The sequence below is a fragment of the Crotalus tigris genome, unplaced genomic scaffold (assembly GCF_016545835.1).
Source record: "Crotalus tigris isolate CLP2741 ecotype Arizona unplaced genomic scaffold, ASM1654583v1 scf7180000023829.5930981, whole genome shotgun sequence".
Classification (NCBI taxonomy): Eukaryota; Metazoa; Chordata; class Lepidosauria; order Squamata; family Viperidae; genus Crotalus; species Crotalus tigris.
This window is the reverse complement of record NW_024100213.1, coordinates 3265063-3283705: the sequence shown is the minus strand read 5'-3', so window position 1 is coordinate 3283705 and position 18643 is coordinate 3265063. Positions and strand designations below refer to the sequence as shown.

General features: G+C 38.6%; 1 protein-coding gene across 8 annotated transcripts in view; it reads left to right on the top strand.

Annotated features, from left to right (window-relative positions):
- Window positions 1-475: 475 nt before the first annotated feature.
- Window positions 476-18643, top strand: part of SMARCAL1 (SWI/SNF related, matrix associated, actin dependent regulator of chromatin, subfamily a like 1) — a 33876-nt gene continuing 15708 nt past the window's right edge. The window contains exons 1-10 of one of the 8 annotated variants that reach the window (XM_039321786.1): window positions 476-636; window positions 1110-1232; window positions 3605-4588; window positions 8202-8252; window positions 8915-9175; window positions 9408-9458; window positions 11386-11569; window positions 11679-11829; window positions 12802-12960; window positions 14641-14706. In XM_039321786.1, the coding sequence (XP_039177720.1) occupies window positions 3649-4588; window positions 8202-8252; window positions 8915-9175; window positions 9408-9458; window positions 11386-11569; window positions 11679-11829; window positions 12802-12960; window positions 14641-14706 (1863 nt within the window). In that variant the 5' untranslated portion in view covers window positions 476-636; window positions 1110-1232; window positions 3605-3648. Of the gene's footprint in view, window positions 686-707; window positions 1067-1109; window positions 1233-1287; window positions 1582-1603; window positions 3440-3604; window positions 4589-8201; window positions 8253-8914; window positions 9176-9407; window positions 9459-11385; window positions 11570-11678; window positions 11830-12801; window positions 12961-14640; window positions 14707-18643 lie in introns of those variants that run through there. The other 7 variants (XM_039321785.1, XM_039321787.1, XM_039321788.1 and 4 more) reach the window with 7 other exon arrangements.

The window sequence follows — 18643 nt, the reverse complement described above, 5'->3', positions numbered from 1 at the left end:
TTCCTTCACTTATAAAAATTAACTTTTATAATTACTGCCTTGTTCATTGTAAAAGGTGGTAGACATTTTTCACAAAATAAAACACAATGCAAAAACAAATGTTTAGGAGAAGGGTAAGTGCTCAAATCAAAAATTTTTCTCTGAGTATTCCTCACCTCTACAATCCATACTATATTTTACAAATTATTTGCCCTAATCCTTGTAATTGAATAAAGGTTGTATAAAGCAAAATAAATGGAAAACCGTTTTATTCCACGAACGTGGTGTAGATTAAGAACCTCAGATATCGCGACTTTTCAGCAACCACCTTTAACTTTAGTCCTAACTTGATTTCCCTACATATAACAATCCCTTCCTTTCCTTGCTTGGTCCGTAAACTTTATCAGGACGTGGCTCATCGTAGCGTCTGAGTTGAAACCAAAACTTCATTTCCCATGATGCATTGAGGCTGTTTTTCTCTCTCCGTGACGCTTTCCTTAATGGACGTCTCCGCGAGAGGGTTAGAGATTTGTGAAGTTCTTTTGGGAATTGTAGTCAACGGCTGGTAGGAGGTTTGAAAGGCTCACTCCCCCCGGAAGAGATGGATCCATGAAGAGTTGCCGGGTATTTTTCGGGCAGCGCAGCTTCTCCTTGCTGGTGTGATGTAGCAGCTGGATGTTGCTTAATTGCTTAAAAGGGTGGATGGGTGAGTGGGGTTGGGGGAATCAGGGTCAATGCTTTAGATAGAGTTAACGGGACGCAAGCAAAGTCCGGAGTAAACCCTTAAAAGTTTATTTTTGGAGTCTGAAGTCGTTTTGCCTTTGCTTGGGTGGTCAGGATAATGTCTTTTTGGGTACAATCGGATTGCACTTTTTCGTGAACCAGTGCGCTTGGATGGATGTAACCCTGAAAATAAAGAGCTTTCATTTAAACTAAGCAAGGATGATATATTTACGTATTGAGCTTAACAGTGGTAGCAAGCCAAAACCAAGCAAAGTCCATTGACACTTCAAAGTGGCTTGAAAGAAGAAAATTGCTTGCAACAATAAGGCTCATAGACTGCTCTTCCCTTTGGCATGTTGGTATTGTAAGTCTTGTTTCAAAATTTATTCTGGTTTGTTGGCTTGCAGGGTGACACTGCAGAAAAACAAAAAACAAAGATGCACTATTTCAAGAAAGGCTGAGCTTACTCAGATCGCTTTAAATTGACTGAAGAACTGATTGCTTGTGCTAGCCTTTTAAGATTGTATAAGGTACATTTTTAATGTTTACAAATATTTCAGAATTTTGTGGCTTGTTTCCCCCCCTTTCTTCTTTTGTGGTGGGGGAGCACTATCAGAAGTTGAATTACAATGTAAAACCCTTTCTACATCAGCCTTTGCTTCAGTCTGGAGTGTCAGTGCTGACTTTTAATGTTTTGCATTTGATTTCCGTTTAGTTCAAATCCATAACTGATGAATTCAGTCCTTTTTTCTTTCAGCAAAAAGTCTGAGTAAAACTTCCAGTCTTTTAAGAAAGTCTTTATCTTTTTTTTTTCTGACCAAATTGGTCAGCTTTGCCATTTCCACAAGCTCTATCATTTTTATAATCCAGTTGTATACTGTGAGTATTTCATTGTTCTTCCATCTTTATGCATGCAATAATCTTGCCACAGTTTCCATATACAATATTAGTTTCCCATATTTATTTTCTAGTTTATTGGCCATAAAATCCAATAAAAATCCATATTTTTTTGTATTGTTGCATGAATTTGCACCCAAATTCTCTTTGCTTTTTCACAAGTTCACTATGCATGATAAAAGTTCCCTCTTCCTTTTCACTCTTCCAATGCTGGTGTAATATTCCTTTATACATGTTTGACAGTTTAACCACTATCATATATCAACAGTATATCGTTTAGAAAAGTTTTCTTTTAAAGCTATTTAATTTTTATCCTGCCTTTATTATTTTTATAAATGATTTAAGGCAGCAAAAATACCTAATATTTCTTTCTTCTATTTTCTCCATAACCATAACCCTGTGGAATGAGTTGGATTGTTGTTTAGCATTTTATCTTACCTTCCTTCTAGGTCAGATGTGTGGTTAAGAAAACTACTGCTTTGATTTATAAAACTGTGGAAGTACTCTTCCTCTCTCCTCTCCTCTCCTCTGATAGATGTATGGAATTTGTTTGTCCATTGCCAGATGTGTGATGTAGAGTAGGTTTTGTTATCATATTCTTACTAGTACTCTATAAGAAAGTATGTTACATTGGCAGTGTCATGTACTCTTTATTTAAAAGGATAATTCATATGGTTTATCAAAAGAAAATCAACCTGACTTGACATTAGTTTATTTAAAAAAATTATATTATAAAATAAATTGATACAGAATTGTTAATAATGAACCTTTTTAAACGGGGGAGATTATTGGGGGATTTCCATATATTATGAATCCTGGATTTCTTTACACTCTGATAAAGTTTTCAGTAAAGTGCTAATATTCCTATAAATGTTCAATTTTTGAAACACAGTTGAGATTTTTAACAGAATATGTAGATCAGTTGTAGCAAACTTGCCTCCTTTGGATTTGGGGTCAGTTTTTTTTTCTTAATTCCATATTTGAAAAAAATGCTTGTGCCTTTTATCCAAATTTACCTAGAGTTATCTATCTCAGTTATAAATGTAAGGGGCATTACATTAAGCCGTATTGTGGCTTATTTTATCTGGTGAATAGTTCCTTCCTGTTGCCAGCAGTGGAGATTCACTGGAGTGAAAGGGGAGAAGATACAGCACAATCTGACATGGTTATTGTAGCCAGTCTTAATAAAAGTAATCTTAGCTTTCATGCAGGGTAGATTTTGTGGTCTGGTCTAGCTAGTTGGACTGCCATTCCTTTTCTAGAATTGAAGCCTCCCTCTATCTTTGGAGGGAGAGACTTAAAATATCCTAGACTCACTGAAATGCCCTTCATAAATTATAGGACTGACATTTTAATATTTTTACGGCTAGATTCAGTTGTGATGGGTGTGGTGGCCTAGTAGTGACACTCGCTTCCCATTTGGAAGGTTGAGAGTTCAATCCTAGGTAGCAGCTCATGTTTCTCTCTCAGGGCACAAAGAGAAAATATCTGTTGCGAACTCCACATAGGCATCAGGAAGGGCATCTTGCCAGTAAAGGTTCAGTTGCATTCAGTCACCCCAAATCTACACCAAATTAACAGATGTCAGGGTCGTAAAAAGAAAAAAAAATGTTGGATTCAGTTAAAATACAGTATTTTTTCCTCTTTTTATTTAGTTGTATCTATTTTACAGTTTCAATGTCTTTTTGTTTGTTTTCGGTTTCATTTCATACATTTTTGCAAGATAGTTGAAAGGACGAATAAATAAATAAATGGAAAAGAAATGTATGAAGCACCATCTCAGAAGAGATATCTTCTCTCTTTTCTAATCAACAGGAGAGGCTACTTCTTTAAAGATGAGGTTAGCTACATTGCCCGCCTACATCTTCTATTAATGAAGTGTGCTATTTGCTTCAAAAAGGTTGATTTCATTTTGTTGTGCAATGAATCACTTAATAGATGCTGTAAACATCTATGATTAGTTGAGGTTTCTCTAATTTGTTAACAGAGCTGGTTTTTATTGTAGTTTCACCTCCAGTTCTGGCGTCTTTTGGTAAGCACCCACAGAAAATGTCGCCTGGGCTTACTGAAGAGCAGAACAGGAAGATTGAGGAGAACAGGCAAAAGGCTTTGGCAAGGAGAGCAGAGCGACTGGCAGCTCAGCAGGGCGGTGTTGCTATGAAGCACTCTGACATGCAGAATCCTGATAGCTGTCAAGGAAACCTGCAGCAGCCTTTGAAGAAGCAAAGCTATCACCCCATCCTTGGTAACCATCCCCTCCAGGGCCCTGGCACCTATTTGGTGCAGAAAAGTCCTCAGATCCGTTCTGATCACTGTAGTTCAAATCAACAGGCAACTATTTTGTATGGAGTCCAACAAAAAGATGAATCAGTGGACTCTAGCCCAAATTTATACAGACAGTTGGCTAGCACTAAGAAGCCCTCATCAGCAGTGCAAGGCTCTTTGAGTAATTCTCATTGCTATTCTCCTGAGAGTTCCTGCAGACAAGGTCAGCTAATCCAATGGAATTCTGATACATTGCAGCCACCTATATACGGTGCAGCGGGCCAGAATATTGGAGGACAGTATCAGACTATCTTGGATGCTAATATGAACTCAGACACTGTTAAGAATGTACAGATGCAGAGCAAATCTGTCGGCAAGCGGGGTCTCCTTAGACAGGCAACGTTGCTGGATGCAGTTGGAACTGCTGCAAAGGATTGTCAAATGCAGGCAGGTACCAGAAATCTAGACTCCACCAAGAAGGAAGGGAGTAGTGCATTGCAGTTTTATGGTACAAACCCCCTTTTGGCTCCTGTAAAGGGGGGAAGAGAACAAAATTCAACTATTTCTAGGGTTTCAGGCAATGTTCCTGAGACGTCTGTACCGAAAAATCACAAAATTCTCAAAGGAAAATGTGTAAAACATTCTGAAGGCAGATTCAGAGTTGAGATTGGATACAACACGGAGCTCATTGAGATATTTAGAAGCTTACCAAGCAAAAAATATGGTAAGTATAGCTCTTATTGTTAAACTCACTGTGTAAACCTTTTTAATGCCACGACCCCAACCGGTCGTAAGTCGAGGACTACCCAACCGGTCGTAAGTCGAGGACTACCCAACCGGTCGTAAGTCGAGGACTTTCCCTGCCCGGGAGCGCCGCGCATGCGTGGTGCTGCTCCCTGCACCAGCTGAGGCATAGCTGGCAAGGGGCAGCGACGGCGCAAGGCGACCACCAGCTGGGCCACCAGCTGGCCCAGCCAAAGGGAGGTAAGGCACCCGCCGGGCCCCATGCACGCCAGCAATCCTCCCTGTGCCCGTCGGCCTCCCACCTCCCACCCCGGCCCTCTTTTACTTACATTTTTAGTAGTTGCTCAGCAGGGAGGGGTGGAAACTTCCAGACAGCTCGCCTTCGCTGCTCTTATTGTTAAACTCACTGTGTAAACCTTTTTAATGCCACGACCCCAACCGGTCGTAAGTCGAGGACTACCCAACCGGTCGTAAGTCGAGGACTACCCAACCGGTCGTAAGTCGAGGACTTTCCCTGCCCGGGAGCGCCGCGCATGCGTGGTGCTGCTCCCTGCACCAGCTGAGGCATAGCTGGCAAGGGGCAGCGACGGCGCAAGGCGACCACCAGCTGGGCCACCAGCTGGCCCAGCCAAAGGGAGGTAAGGCACCCGCCGGGCCCCATGCACGCCAGCAATCCTCCCTGTGCCCGTCGGCCTCCCACCTCCCACCCCGGCCCTCTTTTACTTACATTTTTAGTAGTTGCTCAGCAGGGAGGGGTGGAAACTTCCAGACAGCTCGCCTTCGCTGCAGACAACTTGCAGAACCGTTTGCAGAATGGGATTTTTGGCGGGCTCAGCAGGGCAGAGACAGCCTGGACAATTCCTATTGGCTTTTGAAAGCCAATAGAATTAGACTCTATTCAAGAGAGTCTATTCTATTGGCTTTCAAAAGCCCATAGAATAAAAGGGAGTAGCACAGCTAAGGAAAAGGGGAAAAAATGGCGGACTGTGTTGTTTGGCGACCCCCGTGAAATGGTCATTCAACCCCAAATGGGGTTGCGACCCACAGGTTGAGAACCGCTGCTATAAAGCCTTAGTAAGACCACACCTAGAATACTGCATCCACTTTTGGTCACCACACTATAAAAAAGATGTTGAGACTTTAGAAAGAATGCAGAGAAGAACAACAAAGACGATTAAGGTGCTGGAGGCTAAAACCTATGAAGAATGGTTGCAGGAATTGGGCATGACTAGTCTAGGGAAGAGAAGGACCAGGGGAGACATGATAGCAGTGATCCAATATTTGAAGGGCTGTCACAGGGAGGGGGGGGGGTCAACCTATTTTCCAAAGCACCTGAAGGCCAGACAAGGAACAATGGATGGAAACTGATCAGGAAGAGAGTCAACCTAGAAATAAGGAGAAATCTTCTGACAGTGAGAACTATCAACCAATGAAACAGTTTGCCATCAAATGTTGTGGATGCTTAATCACTGGAAGCTTTCAAGAAGAGACTGGACAGCCATCTGTCCAGAAATGGTATAGAGCCTCTTGCTTAAGCAGGGGGTTGGACTAGATGACCTATAAGGTTCATTCTATTCTATTCTATTCTATTCTATTCTATTCTATTCTATTCTATTCTATTCTATTCTATTCTATTCTATTCTATTCCTATTCCTATTCTACTCTACTCTACTCTACTCTACTCTACTCTACTCTACTCTACTCTACTCGTATTTCTGATTCCTTAATTGGAATGATGCCCAACATCCGTGACTCTCCCATTTCAGAATGCCTATTTTTATTAGTAATATCACTGCTATTAGTTTTAATGCACTAATAGTTTTAGTTTCTATTAGTTTTAATGCACTAAATAGTTTTAGTTTCTATTTATTAATCTAAATGTATATCTATATACATCTTATTTTTTATTCTTGCTGACTCCTTCCTGAGTAGGAAAGCAGAACTGTAAGCTGGACTAGGAAATCAAAAAACATCTCAGAAGTAATGGCAAATAACTTCTGTACTGTTGCAAAAAAAAAAAAAAATCTACATGGACTCATGATGTTTATTTATAATAATCAAGGCTTGAGGCATCTCTAGCTTTTTGAAAAGAAAAAGATCTGTACTGTTTACCGTTCTTGGTATCTGTAAAAGATGGAAAAATTAGAATCATATTTCTGGTGTAATAGGAAACTTTGTTAACAAAGAAATATGGATTGGAGTGCAGAGGCCTGGGAGAAGCCCATCAAGAAGTAGCACTTTGACAGCAAAGAGAGCTGACATAATGATGATTCATTTATGTCTCCACTAAGGAGATACGTGTGTATTTCTGCTCAAAGTACAGGGGTCTTTTCTAAATGGCACTTCTATTCACAAAATTAGACTGTTCGCATGATAATACATGTCATTTTCTAGTGTGTATATCCCCTATGAAAATAAGGTGTAAGACACTATTATATCTGATATTTTTATGATGAGTTCTATGTGAAATTAATTTTTTTTATTCAACTTAACTACAACTAAAGAGTCATATATAATAACATTTAATAAAATAAGATCTCATATATAAGAGACCTTATTTATCATTACAGTCTTATACTGTGTTTCCCTGAAAATAAGACCCGGTCTTATATTAATTTTTGCTCCAAAAGGTTCATTAGGGTTTATTTTCCAGTTAGGTCTTATTATCAGGGCAATATAGCACTAAATGTGTCCATCTGGCTGATGATCTTGACGAGTTTATTTTTGGGATGCGGCTTATATTACAAGCATCCTGAAAAATTATGCTAGGGCTTATTTTCTAGTTCAGTGGTTCTCAACGTTTGTGTGACGGCGACCCCTGTCACACAAATGTGCCGCGCATGCGCAGCGCGGCACGCATGCGCAGCACACATATGCAGCGCGCATACGCGGCGGTGCCCCCTGAGGGAGGGAAATGGCGGATCGCCTTCTTTGGCGACCCCCGTAAAATGGTCGATCGACCCCAACTGGGGTCGCGACCCATAGGTTGAGAACCGCTGTTCTAGTTGGTTCTTATTTTCGGGGAAACACGGTATTTGGTCTTATATATATTTGATATGCCAAAAATGCATGACTTTCTGTGCCTTGGCACGCCAATTGTGAACTCGTGTGCAAAGGACCCTCTGCATTTATTAAAATAATCTCTTTACAGGGATCTCATAAATTATAATAATTAGTCTCTGGCTCTGTGCAACTCTGGTACACGGTTGATCTATATTCCCTGTAAATTCTGTATAAATTAGATAAGTTATCTTGATACAAGGATTTCTTATGCCAGTGGTCTTATTTTTATTGTTCTTTTGAGTCAGTATTCACTCCTGGCGACTATCTGGACAAGTCTCTGCAGCTTTCTTGCCAGGATTTGATAAGTGGTTTGTCCTTGCCTACTTCCTAGGGCACAAAGGGACTGACTGACATAAGGTCACCCAGTGGTTTCATGTCTAAGGTGGGACAAGAACTTGCAGTCTTCCAGTATCTAGCCTGGTATCCCCACTAGTACCCCAAACTAACCTTGATATGTTTTAGCCTTTTTAAATATTCTAATGGAATATTCCTGACTTCAAATTATTTTTTAAAACTTTCTTTTATTTCAGATCCAGAAACAAGGATATGGAATTTCAGTCTTGAAGACTATGGCCATCTCAGTAAGTAATTAGTCAGTTGGAATTCTGTTTGGAAATCCTCCAGGTTCGGAAGAGTTCAGCAGAGAAATGTCGTTTTGGAAAGCCTATGAGATGATTAATACTATTTGTTTACTTAGTGGTGGAAATAGTTTATATTCATAAATTTATTTATTCAAGGACACATACAAATACTTTTATTCGTAAATGAGTTATATTGAACTGTTCAAAGAAACAGAACCAGTGTTTTGAAAAATGAATAGTTTAAAATGACTTCAACAGTTTTGTTTAACCAGTTGGAAACTTACCAGGCTTGTACAAAAAACAAAAACAACCCAAACACAATCCCAGATGTTATAGCTTTATGTTTCAAAGTGGCAACTCTGCAATATTGGAAAGTTTCAACTAGCTGTAAAGGTTTATTTTTAAGTGCTATTCAAATCATAAAACAAGGTTGAATTCAGAGGGGAGTAATTGATTGTGATACATTTTCTTAGCTTCCTCAGTGGGCAGTGGTGGGCACTGGTAGTAATGTCAGTGCTCTTTTGCTTTTCTTCCACCTTTGAAAGTCTCTCATGTTTCTTTGAGTCTTTTCCATTCTTCCTGGGAGTTGATGGTTTTATTCTGATTATCTCTTTTGTCTTTCTTTTCTTCTTCTTCTTTGAAATCTGAATTTTATCCCCCAGTGGAAAGAGTAGAGCAATTTCCCTCCATCTCTTTGACATCCCTGGAAGGAATGGAGAAAATGACTGGGGGTGGAGAGTCATCTTCTGCTGGTCAAAGTTCTCAGCTGAGATCCCTCTTGCAGACATGTACCAGCTGGCAGAAACCATCAGCAACCGTCACAGGAAGCTGCGTTCTGATTTCCTATTCTCGGTTTGAAGTAGATATTGGCTATGCTGCCAGCATCGTAGGAGTGTTCAAGCAAGTGAATTCCAGGATTTATGGTGAGATCACTGTGATCTGAACTTGAGCAGTGCAGCTGTCATTACTATATTTTGATTTAGTTTTTGCTTCAGATACTTAAGAAAGCTACAAGAATGAATTAAGCCATATGAAAATTCTAGTTTAAGTTTGCATTTGTGATACTGTTTTTGAAGTTTGGTTATTTCTCATGGTTTTTGTTTCATTTTACTGCTTTGAAACCTGAAGCCAGATTCTTTACTATCATCCTTGCAGATATGAAGGCCAGAAAATGGAATTTCTTACTGGAGGATTACCTAAGACTAAGTAAGAAATGTTCCATATTTTTGAAAGGCTTATTTTATTTTATTTATTAAAAATACTTATATAACCACCCATCTTATGTACCACAACTCTGGTCAGCTCACAAAACAGCTCACAAAATACACCTTAGCATTTGTCTCTAAAATAGAGATAACTGACATAGTAATGAATTTTGTTGGGATTCTCTGATTCTTTAGCTGAGAAAGATTGCTTACAGCTTTCACATGATAGCATTAGAAGCAATCACTATGATTTGAGATTCACTTTTAAAAACTACTTTATAACATAGGAATCCTGTGTAGGAAGATTTTGATCGGAATATTTTGACTAACCTTTATTCTAAAGTCAAAAAGTTTCTGCTTCTCTTCAGCTCAGTTTGAAGTGAGGTGGTACATCACCTTGAAACATGTCTTAAAAACAATGCAGTTGTCTGTCACTTGGCACAGTTGCTAATGAATTTCTGCTTCTTTGTGGGCTGATTGGAAGGACACTATTGCAGAAGTCTTGAGAGATGATCTTCTAGAGCACTCAAGCTGCTGAACTTGATAGAAATATGCCAAATATTGCTTTGATGTGGGAGAGAACCCAACACACTATTCAGGCTCTCCTTGTTTTCTTGAAAATGTTATCTGCCCAATTATTGAGAATTAGTTCAAAACCAATGCACATATTGCGTTAGATGCTGTGTTTAAGTAAGTAACTGCATGAACATCATCTATTTAAGCAGGCAGTTTTCTTTGTAGCTACGGATATAAGTATGGGAAATTGGTTTGATAATCTATTTTGGTTGCTTGAATGCATTGTCTTGGATATGTTTCATCCTTTTACTGTGGGTATCTATCTATCTATCTATCTATCTATCTATCTATCCATCCATCCATCCATCAATCTCCCTCTCTCCCTCCTCCCTCCATTTTGTCTCTATATTCACATTCTCTCTCTATATGCACATTTAGCTATTACCTAAATTGCTTCATTGTATTAAGATAAAAGATCGTTTGGAACAAGAGATAAAGCATCTCCTGAATGAATGACTCCAGCTACTGAGACATTCTAATTTCCTCCTCTTTTGCAAAGCAGTAAAAATAGTGTAATAGCTGTAGTTTGCTGGCATATAATTCTAATGTGTGGCTTTCTGAGCAGCATAACCCTATGTTTCAGCAGAGACAGCCTATTTGTCTTGTTGGTATAGTATAGATCAAAGCAAAGGAAGCATACTTAATGCTTAGCATATGTAACCTACAATTACAAATATAAATCCTTTCATATATTTTTGTGCTTTTGGAATAAAGGATTTTGTCCGTGTAGTAGGAGATCAAACCAGGCTACTTTGGAGAAATAAGCAGCCTGTAGTTTGCACTAAAGTTCTTATGATGAACAAAGTGAGTACAGATTTGAATTCCTGAACAAATTGTAAGAATTACATTTTATTTTTCAATATCTGTATTTTAGGATTTTCATTTCTTTTTTTCAAAAAAGGTTGAGAAATGTTCATTGGTTGTAAGGCCTAATACAGCAAAGCAGTATTTTCATTGCTTAAAAGTAAATTGCTAGAATTAGGGCTCGACATAAAATAATGCTTGAATTTTAGTATAAACTCAAACCCTACTATTTATCTTTCTGGCGAATTGTGTTTTCCTCCTTATTTATAGCTGCCTAGCCGAAGTTAGCAATATTATTCATGAAATAATTTGGGGTGAACTGGAATCCTTCTTTCTTAATTGGGTATGTACATATACACTTATAGTTCACACATACACACACATATATATCAATTTCTGAGGTGAACAGGCATGATCTATGTGCTGATTTTCACTTCATAAATTAACAACCTTTAAGCTCAGGTTACCTGACCAGAGTTGATATGTAAGATGGGTAACTATATAGACTTTCTAAATCAATCAATTTGTTCTGTCTATATTCTTTCCAGTGGAACTAGTAAAGAGCCTTCCGGAGCTTCAGCTGAAACCACTACCCAAGCCAGTAATAATGGCCTTTGTGACACAGTTTGAGAAATCTCTCTTAAAATCAGTAGATGCCCCGGAAGCAGACCTTGTAGGAGTGGATCCTAAACTTGTGACAAGCCTCCTGCCATTCCAGAGAGAAGGTGTAAAGTGAGTCAAGTCTGCAGCCCTCTGAGAGAGCACAACCTATGCTGGAAATGTTGACCCCGGCAGATTTATTAGCACCCAGCCTTGCCTTTTTTTGTTTTATCACCTACAGTTTTGCTATCTCCAGGGGAGGTCGTTTGCTCCTTGCAGATGACATGGGCTTAGGGAAAACCATCCAGGCAATCTGCATTGCTGCCTATTACCGAAAAGAGTGGCCCTTGCTGGTGGTGGCTCCTTCTTCAGTGAGATATACGTGGGCTGAGGTAAAGTCTTTATTTGCAGAGTTTTGCTTATCAGCGGTGCTTAGCTTCTATACACTAAGAGGTGGTGGGATTTTTTTTCTCCACTAGCTTCAAATATGATAAAACTCTAGGAAACTGTTATCCTTGAAGTCTGTTCCTTTATTGCTGTTTTGTTTTCGTTAATTATTTGGAAAGGAGAGTAATTTTATTTTGGATTTTCGAAATAGATGTTTGAGAAGTAAAAGGAAACTATTTCACCTTTGGGGTACATTTTAAGAGCAGCTTATGGCAATGGGGCCCCTGACACATCCTTTCAACCCTGATGCAGATTGGGCCATTTCTGTGAAAATGTCTGCATTGTAAGGCATCGTTTAAGACAAGAGAATGCGATATTTTAAGGAAATACTTATTTTTCAGACGGGTGGGAAAAACAAGAAATGGAGTATCAAAACCAGCTTACCAGCTGAAAAGTAATGCAAGTGTATTATTATTTCTAAATTTTGCTGGTTTCAATTCCCTATTTATATTTTGGACTAGGCTCAGCTATTATTTATTTCATTTATTTATAGAAGAAAATTTATATGGTGGTGACTCAGTGACTCCAGGCAGCTTACAGAGATAAAAACCTAATATAAAAAACAGTAAAAAGCAATGACCCCTGTATAATGCAAGGTAAATGTAGTTAAGAATTGCATAGCAGATTGTAGACTTAAAACTGAGCTATATAAATTGTATCAAGTTTTTCTTTTAATTAGCTATAATCTTTAAGCCAGAGGTCCCCAACCTTTTGGGCACCAGGGAGCAATTCTGTGGTGAGAGGCTTTTCCATGGACTGGAGGGTGTGTGGTTTTGTGTGCTGCCGGCATCCTGCGGATGGGTCTTTGCTTGTTTGTGCGGACCAGTTGCACAAAGCGAACCTCTGCTTTAAGCTATTCAGATGAAAAAAAAAATTCTTTCCCTTTATTCCCCCCCCCCCCTTTTCTACTTCTTTAGGCTTTCCATAGATGGCTTCCTTCCCTCGGCCCAGACACCATCACAGTCATAGCAACAGGCAAAGACCAAGTCTCGGCAAAACCGATTAACATTGTCAGTTTTGACCTTCTCAGCAAGACTGAGAAGCAGCTCAAAACCACCTTCCAAGTTGTGATTGTTGTAAGTAGCCTTCAGGCGGTGACTTAATTTTGGTGGACTGTTACAGACAGAGGCGGGAAACCTGTTCAACATAATGGGACTAACATGCAGTCGCTTCCTGTGCATAATCTGGATTTAAAACTTGTCCAAGCTGATAACTCACCTGCAAGCTAATATTTGCATAGGATACAGTAATGTTCTATGTTAAGATTAGAATTACTGTGTAATCCCCACTTCAGGGAACGTAGTTAAACGATCATGACAAATGGCTTAAATTTATTGCTGAAAAAATAACTGTAAACTATTCTTTTTGTATCTTTAGAAATACAAAAAAATAAGGCCAATCTATTGTAGATAAAGGGTGACCATGAACTGGGTTCTTGTATTGTTGATCTTGCATGTTACAAGTGTGTCCTGATCCTCACAAAAGGTGCACAGGAATTATTCTGTCTTACAATCAAATCATGATTTCTTAGAAACTGGCTGCCTTCTCCGTCACTACCTTCATGTTAATACAGAATAAATATAGGTAGTCCTCAGTTAACAATGGTAGTTATGACTGGGAACTTAATCTTGTACAGTTTATTAGGCACAGCATTACACGATCACTGTTTGCAACTTCCTGTTGGCCTCCCCATTTTTCTCTGCTAGTTGGAAGCCACCAGTGAAAGTCATAAATAGTGATCACATGATCACAGAACACTATGACCATCATAATTGCAGGATGGTTGCCAAGCGCCCGAATCATGATCTAAGATCATGTGACTGCGGGGACGCTGCAACGGCTGCAACTTTGAGGACTGGGCATCTCCCCATTCAGCACTGCTAATAACATCGAACAGTCACTGAGTGAACAGTTGCTAACCAAGGACTACCTGTAATTAGGGCAGTGTATGAATCTCTCATATAAATAAATACGGTTCTTGCTGACTATCTTGCGGAGTTCTAAGTTTGTATTTTACATGAAATAGCCCCCATGGGGTGTTCTGCTTTGCCTTTCCTGCCTTCAATCCTCCCTCTGCTGGTGACTGATATTAGCATAATCTTATCACCGATCAAGCTGGAGAAAGCATCATCTTAGAGTTGAAGGGGGGTCTATTATCCTTTCTCTGCATGGCTGCTTACTTGCTGAAATGCAGACAAGATGAGTACACTTCCAGAGACATTTCCAATTTCCTCCTTTCCTGAAGCTCCGTCTCCTAACAGCACTCAAGAGAGAATTCATTACTGAAAGGGAGCTTTCAAATGGTAGGTTATTATCTACCTGGTGAGCCTTTAGCAGCAAACCAGTTGGTTCCTAATTAGATTTCCTCCTTTCTGATATTTCTCATTAACCCCTTCATTTGGAAAGATTGGCATAGTAGCGGACTGACAGTTATCTGCATATAAGATGGGGTCTTGTGATAATCAAAGAAGAGGAATAGTTTAGAAGGGTCTTTCTTCCACTTCTCTTGTTATGTCTGGCTGCAGTTGTTGATTGGAAAACATAGACTTTGGTGATTGTTATCAATAATTTACATTTCCAATAAATTACCTTGGGTTGGGTTGGTTTTTCATTCCGTGTATTGCTGTGCCCATTGAGATTGGTTTATTTCTGGGCTCAAAACACACAGTGCATACAATACATCAGAGCTTTTTTTATTCAGAACCAGGCCCAAAAGCTGTTCAAAATTTATTGTGTTTCCATTTCTCCAATTTCAGGATGAATCCCATTTTCTTAAGAACGGTAAAACGGCTCGATGTCGGGCTGCAATGCCTCTCTTGAAGGTTAGTATACAAATTTTGAATGTAGAGACTGTTAGGCCCTATGTGTTCAAAAGGCCTGGTGTGTGTGTTGGTTAAAAACTTATGAGAAAGTTATAGATATTAAGGAGCAACATTACAGAGACAGACAGTTCAAGAGTTAGAGTTTAAACATCTCCCTGAAGAATATATTGTAATGGCCTTGTCTCAAAGCCTTATGTCATCATACTTCTCACTGTGAACTAATGAAAATAGGACACCAGATTTCTTTTTTCATTTTTATTCACAGATGCTCATTATGATTCTTTGGCTCAAAAGAAAAGAATCAAAGATTATTTCTTGTGGGCAAACAATAATAGGTATAAGCTCCGGTTTTTATGTTGTGATTAACACAACAGCATATGTTTTTGCCAGATGTATCCAGTATGGAAAGGTTTTAGGCAGATGATGTAGTATGAGAGTGACTTTGGGAGACAGAAGGAAGACCCACAAACTACAGTCTGATAAAAGAAATCTGAGTCTAAAAGAGAAGTGAGGATGGAGAAATCCCATTGCCAATGAAAATAAAACTAGAGTTAGGGTTAGGTTTAGATTTCCTTGGAAGAAACAAGAAGTTCTCTAAGAAAAGTTTACTTTTATGAATGTAAACCTCAAGTAAGTTTTGATCCTTGACTCCAAGAAAACCTAACACTAATCTTAGCCCTAACTCCTTTTTAATTTTCACTGCCAATGGGATTTTCCCATGCATTTTACTATGTTCCACAAATAAGGCCAAATGAAAATGTCTCATCCTCTCAGATGTCAGTTTTCAGCCCTGACTCGAAGGAAATCTAATCGTAACCCTAACCATACCCTCACCCAAGCCTAGCCCTTGTTTAATTTTCACTGCTAATGGGATTTTGCCAGGCATTTTACTGTGATCACAAATAAGTCCCAAAGAAAAGCTGTCACTCTTGCTTTCCTTTGGGAACCTCTGCGAATCTAACCCTGATGGCAGTTTTCAGTACTGACTCCAAGGACGTGTAATCCTAATCCTAATCCTAGCCCTTGTTTAATTTTAAATAGTAATGGGATTTTTCAATTTTATTGTGGTCGACCAATAAGTCCAAAGGAAAAAGTGTCACATTTGCCTAAGTTACAGAACATCTACAAATCTATCACTGACTTATGATTTTAGTTGTGATGCTAAGGAGACCTAACACTAAGTCTAACCCTAACCCTAGCTCTAGTTTATTTTTGCTTGGGAATGGGATTTTCACATATATTTTACTGTGGTTCACAAATTAGTCCGAACGACTACATATCATATCTGGTTTCCTTATAGACTCTATCCACACATTAGTTTTCAGCCCTGACTCTAAGGAGACCTAACCCTAACCCTACTTTCATTTTATTTGGTAAAGTGATTTTCCCATGTATTTTACCGTGGTCCATAAAAAGATCCAAACAGAAAACTGTCACTTCCAATTTCCTTAGAGAGCCTCTAAGAATCTATTTCTATCATAAGTTTTCAGTCCTAACTCCAAGGAGAGCTAACCATAGCTCGTTTCTCGGCTGCAGAGGCCTTCCAGAAAGGCCTCTGATGGCAAAATGCAGGCCCGAGCTCCATTCTCAGCTGTAGAATGAAGCTGCTCCTTTGGCTGCAGAAGAAGTGGGCTGGCGAGGCAAGTGTCGATCCATGGGAGGCCTGGCTGCAATGATAACTCCACCCCCCCTACACGTCCTACCTTGATTTTAGGCATGCACCTCGCCCCAAAACTAGGGTTTATTTTTGGGGTAGGGCTTATATTAGGCCCACCTCCAAAAATCAAGCTAGGGATTATTTTTGGGGTAGATCTTTTTGGGAAACACGTTATGTTACTGTGGTCCATAAAAAAATACAGTAAAATACATGGGAAAATCATATATCCAGTAAAATTCAAATTAAGGTTAGTGCTAGGGTTAGGTGTCCTTGAAGTCACTGCTGAAAACTGATGTCAGGATTAGATTTGCATAGGGTCTCTAATGAAGATGAATGTGACAGCTTTTCCTCTGGATTTATTTGTGAATGACAATGTATGGGGAGATCCTACTCCATTAAAATGTTTGGCAAGTCTGTGAATCAGAAGGTTGTTTGTTTGTAATAACCATATTTCCAGCCAAAATAAAAGGTCACGTGGTAAGTCACATAATTTGCTTGGTACCCATTTTTAGTACTTGTTGCTTGTCCTGGAATTAATCACAGACAAGTACCAAGGTACCATTGTATACACTTACTTTGAAAAATCTCATTTATATTAAAAGAAAAAAGATTTAATTATCAAGTACTGAGATATGGTAAGCATTCCTCAGATACTGAAGAATTCCTGGACAGACAGTCAGTCACTGAGTATTGTTTTCCAACAAAATTAACCTGGAAAATAATGATCCACCTGTACTGGTTATCTTAGTCACTAACAAAGTTAGCCCATCTTATCTGGATTTTGAAGCTAAGGTGGGTTGGATTTGGCTATTTGCATGGGAGGCTACTCAGAGCTTGTAGCCTAGATTGAAATGTTTTTTGACTTCCCAGGAGGCCTTGGCAAGCAACCTTTGTATAGCTGTCAAGAAAATGGCATATTTGTGTTTAAGTAGTCATCAGAAATTGAATTCGACAAGAGAGGATCTTTGTATTTTCTTGTTTATTTTCTATAAATATTGATATGTTAGTATTCACTATGTTATTATTCACCAATTAAAATGAAAACACCAAGAGTTCTATTCTAGGGATATTTAATAGGGGCCTTGTAAGTATCAAAAGTAAAAAGTGAAAATGATGACATGTAATCAAAACTTGATTAAAAAGCAGGGTCGAAGTTTCAAATTGAAACTGTTGAAGAGCAAATCTGAAAATTGCACTGGGGAAAGGAAAATTGGCACCATTGTAATATTAAAAGGTTATCTTAACTTCAGTATCAGTTACACTTTAATAGCTTCTTAAGATAAAATGGTGTTTTTTACCGTCCATTTTAAATATAATTTGCTAAGGAAAGGACTTTAGAGCAGTGATATATAGACACTTCAAACAGGCCCATGTATAAAACATGGGCCCAAAGTCTAAAATTCCATAAGTTTCAAAAGCAATTATGAACAGAAATATTCTTGGTATATCCACTGTAGAATTCTCAATCATCCATGATAAAGTATTGATGCTCCCTTGCTAAAGATTTAGGCAGCTATCTGGAAGTTATGAATGTATAATATAGTCTTCTGAGTTGGTTTCATATCCCAAATTGGAATATGAATCAAAAACAGTTAGAATTGGACAGGATCCAAATTGAATAAAATAAATAAATGCACCCTTATCATTGAAAATACAACTTGCACAATTTGGGGTTGGCAACAGCCAAATGCTCTAAAGTGCACATCTAGACCATCCATAGATTATCTACTACTTTTCCATCTCTAGAACAGTTACTATCAAAAGTAACTATGTAACTTCCAGATCATCTAGATTCAGAGTTTATCTCCTCCACTTTTGTATCCTATTTTGTTTTATTTTATTTCAAGACTTACAGTACGTGTCCTCCCAATTCACCAAAAATACAACTCTTGGTAGCATACAACAATAAAAACAAATTATCTTATCCCAACAACAAAAACAAAACATACTGGGTGAGGGAGCAATATACACCATGATATGATATCATTCATCATCATCATCATCACCATCATTTTTAATGGCAGTTTACAATAGGATATCCAATATAACTCTTTTTTATTTATATTCAAACTTTCTATAACTGATTTTTCCTGTAGTGAGTTAAACTTGCTTTGTTATGTAGAGGATTTGACTGAATGCCCTTTGTTCATAATTTAAATTAATCTCAACAAATACATCTACTCAAGATTCTTCTCTAGATACAATGATCCTTCTTGGATGCAACCTGTTTAATGGCATATCTAAAGCCAATATATTGACTTCCTCTTTTGTTCCTAAGAC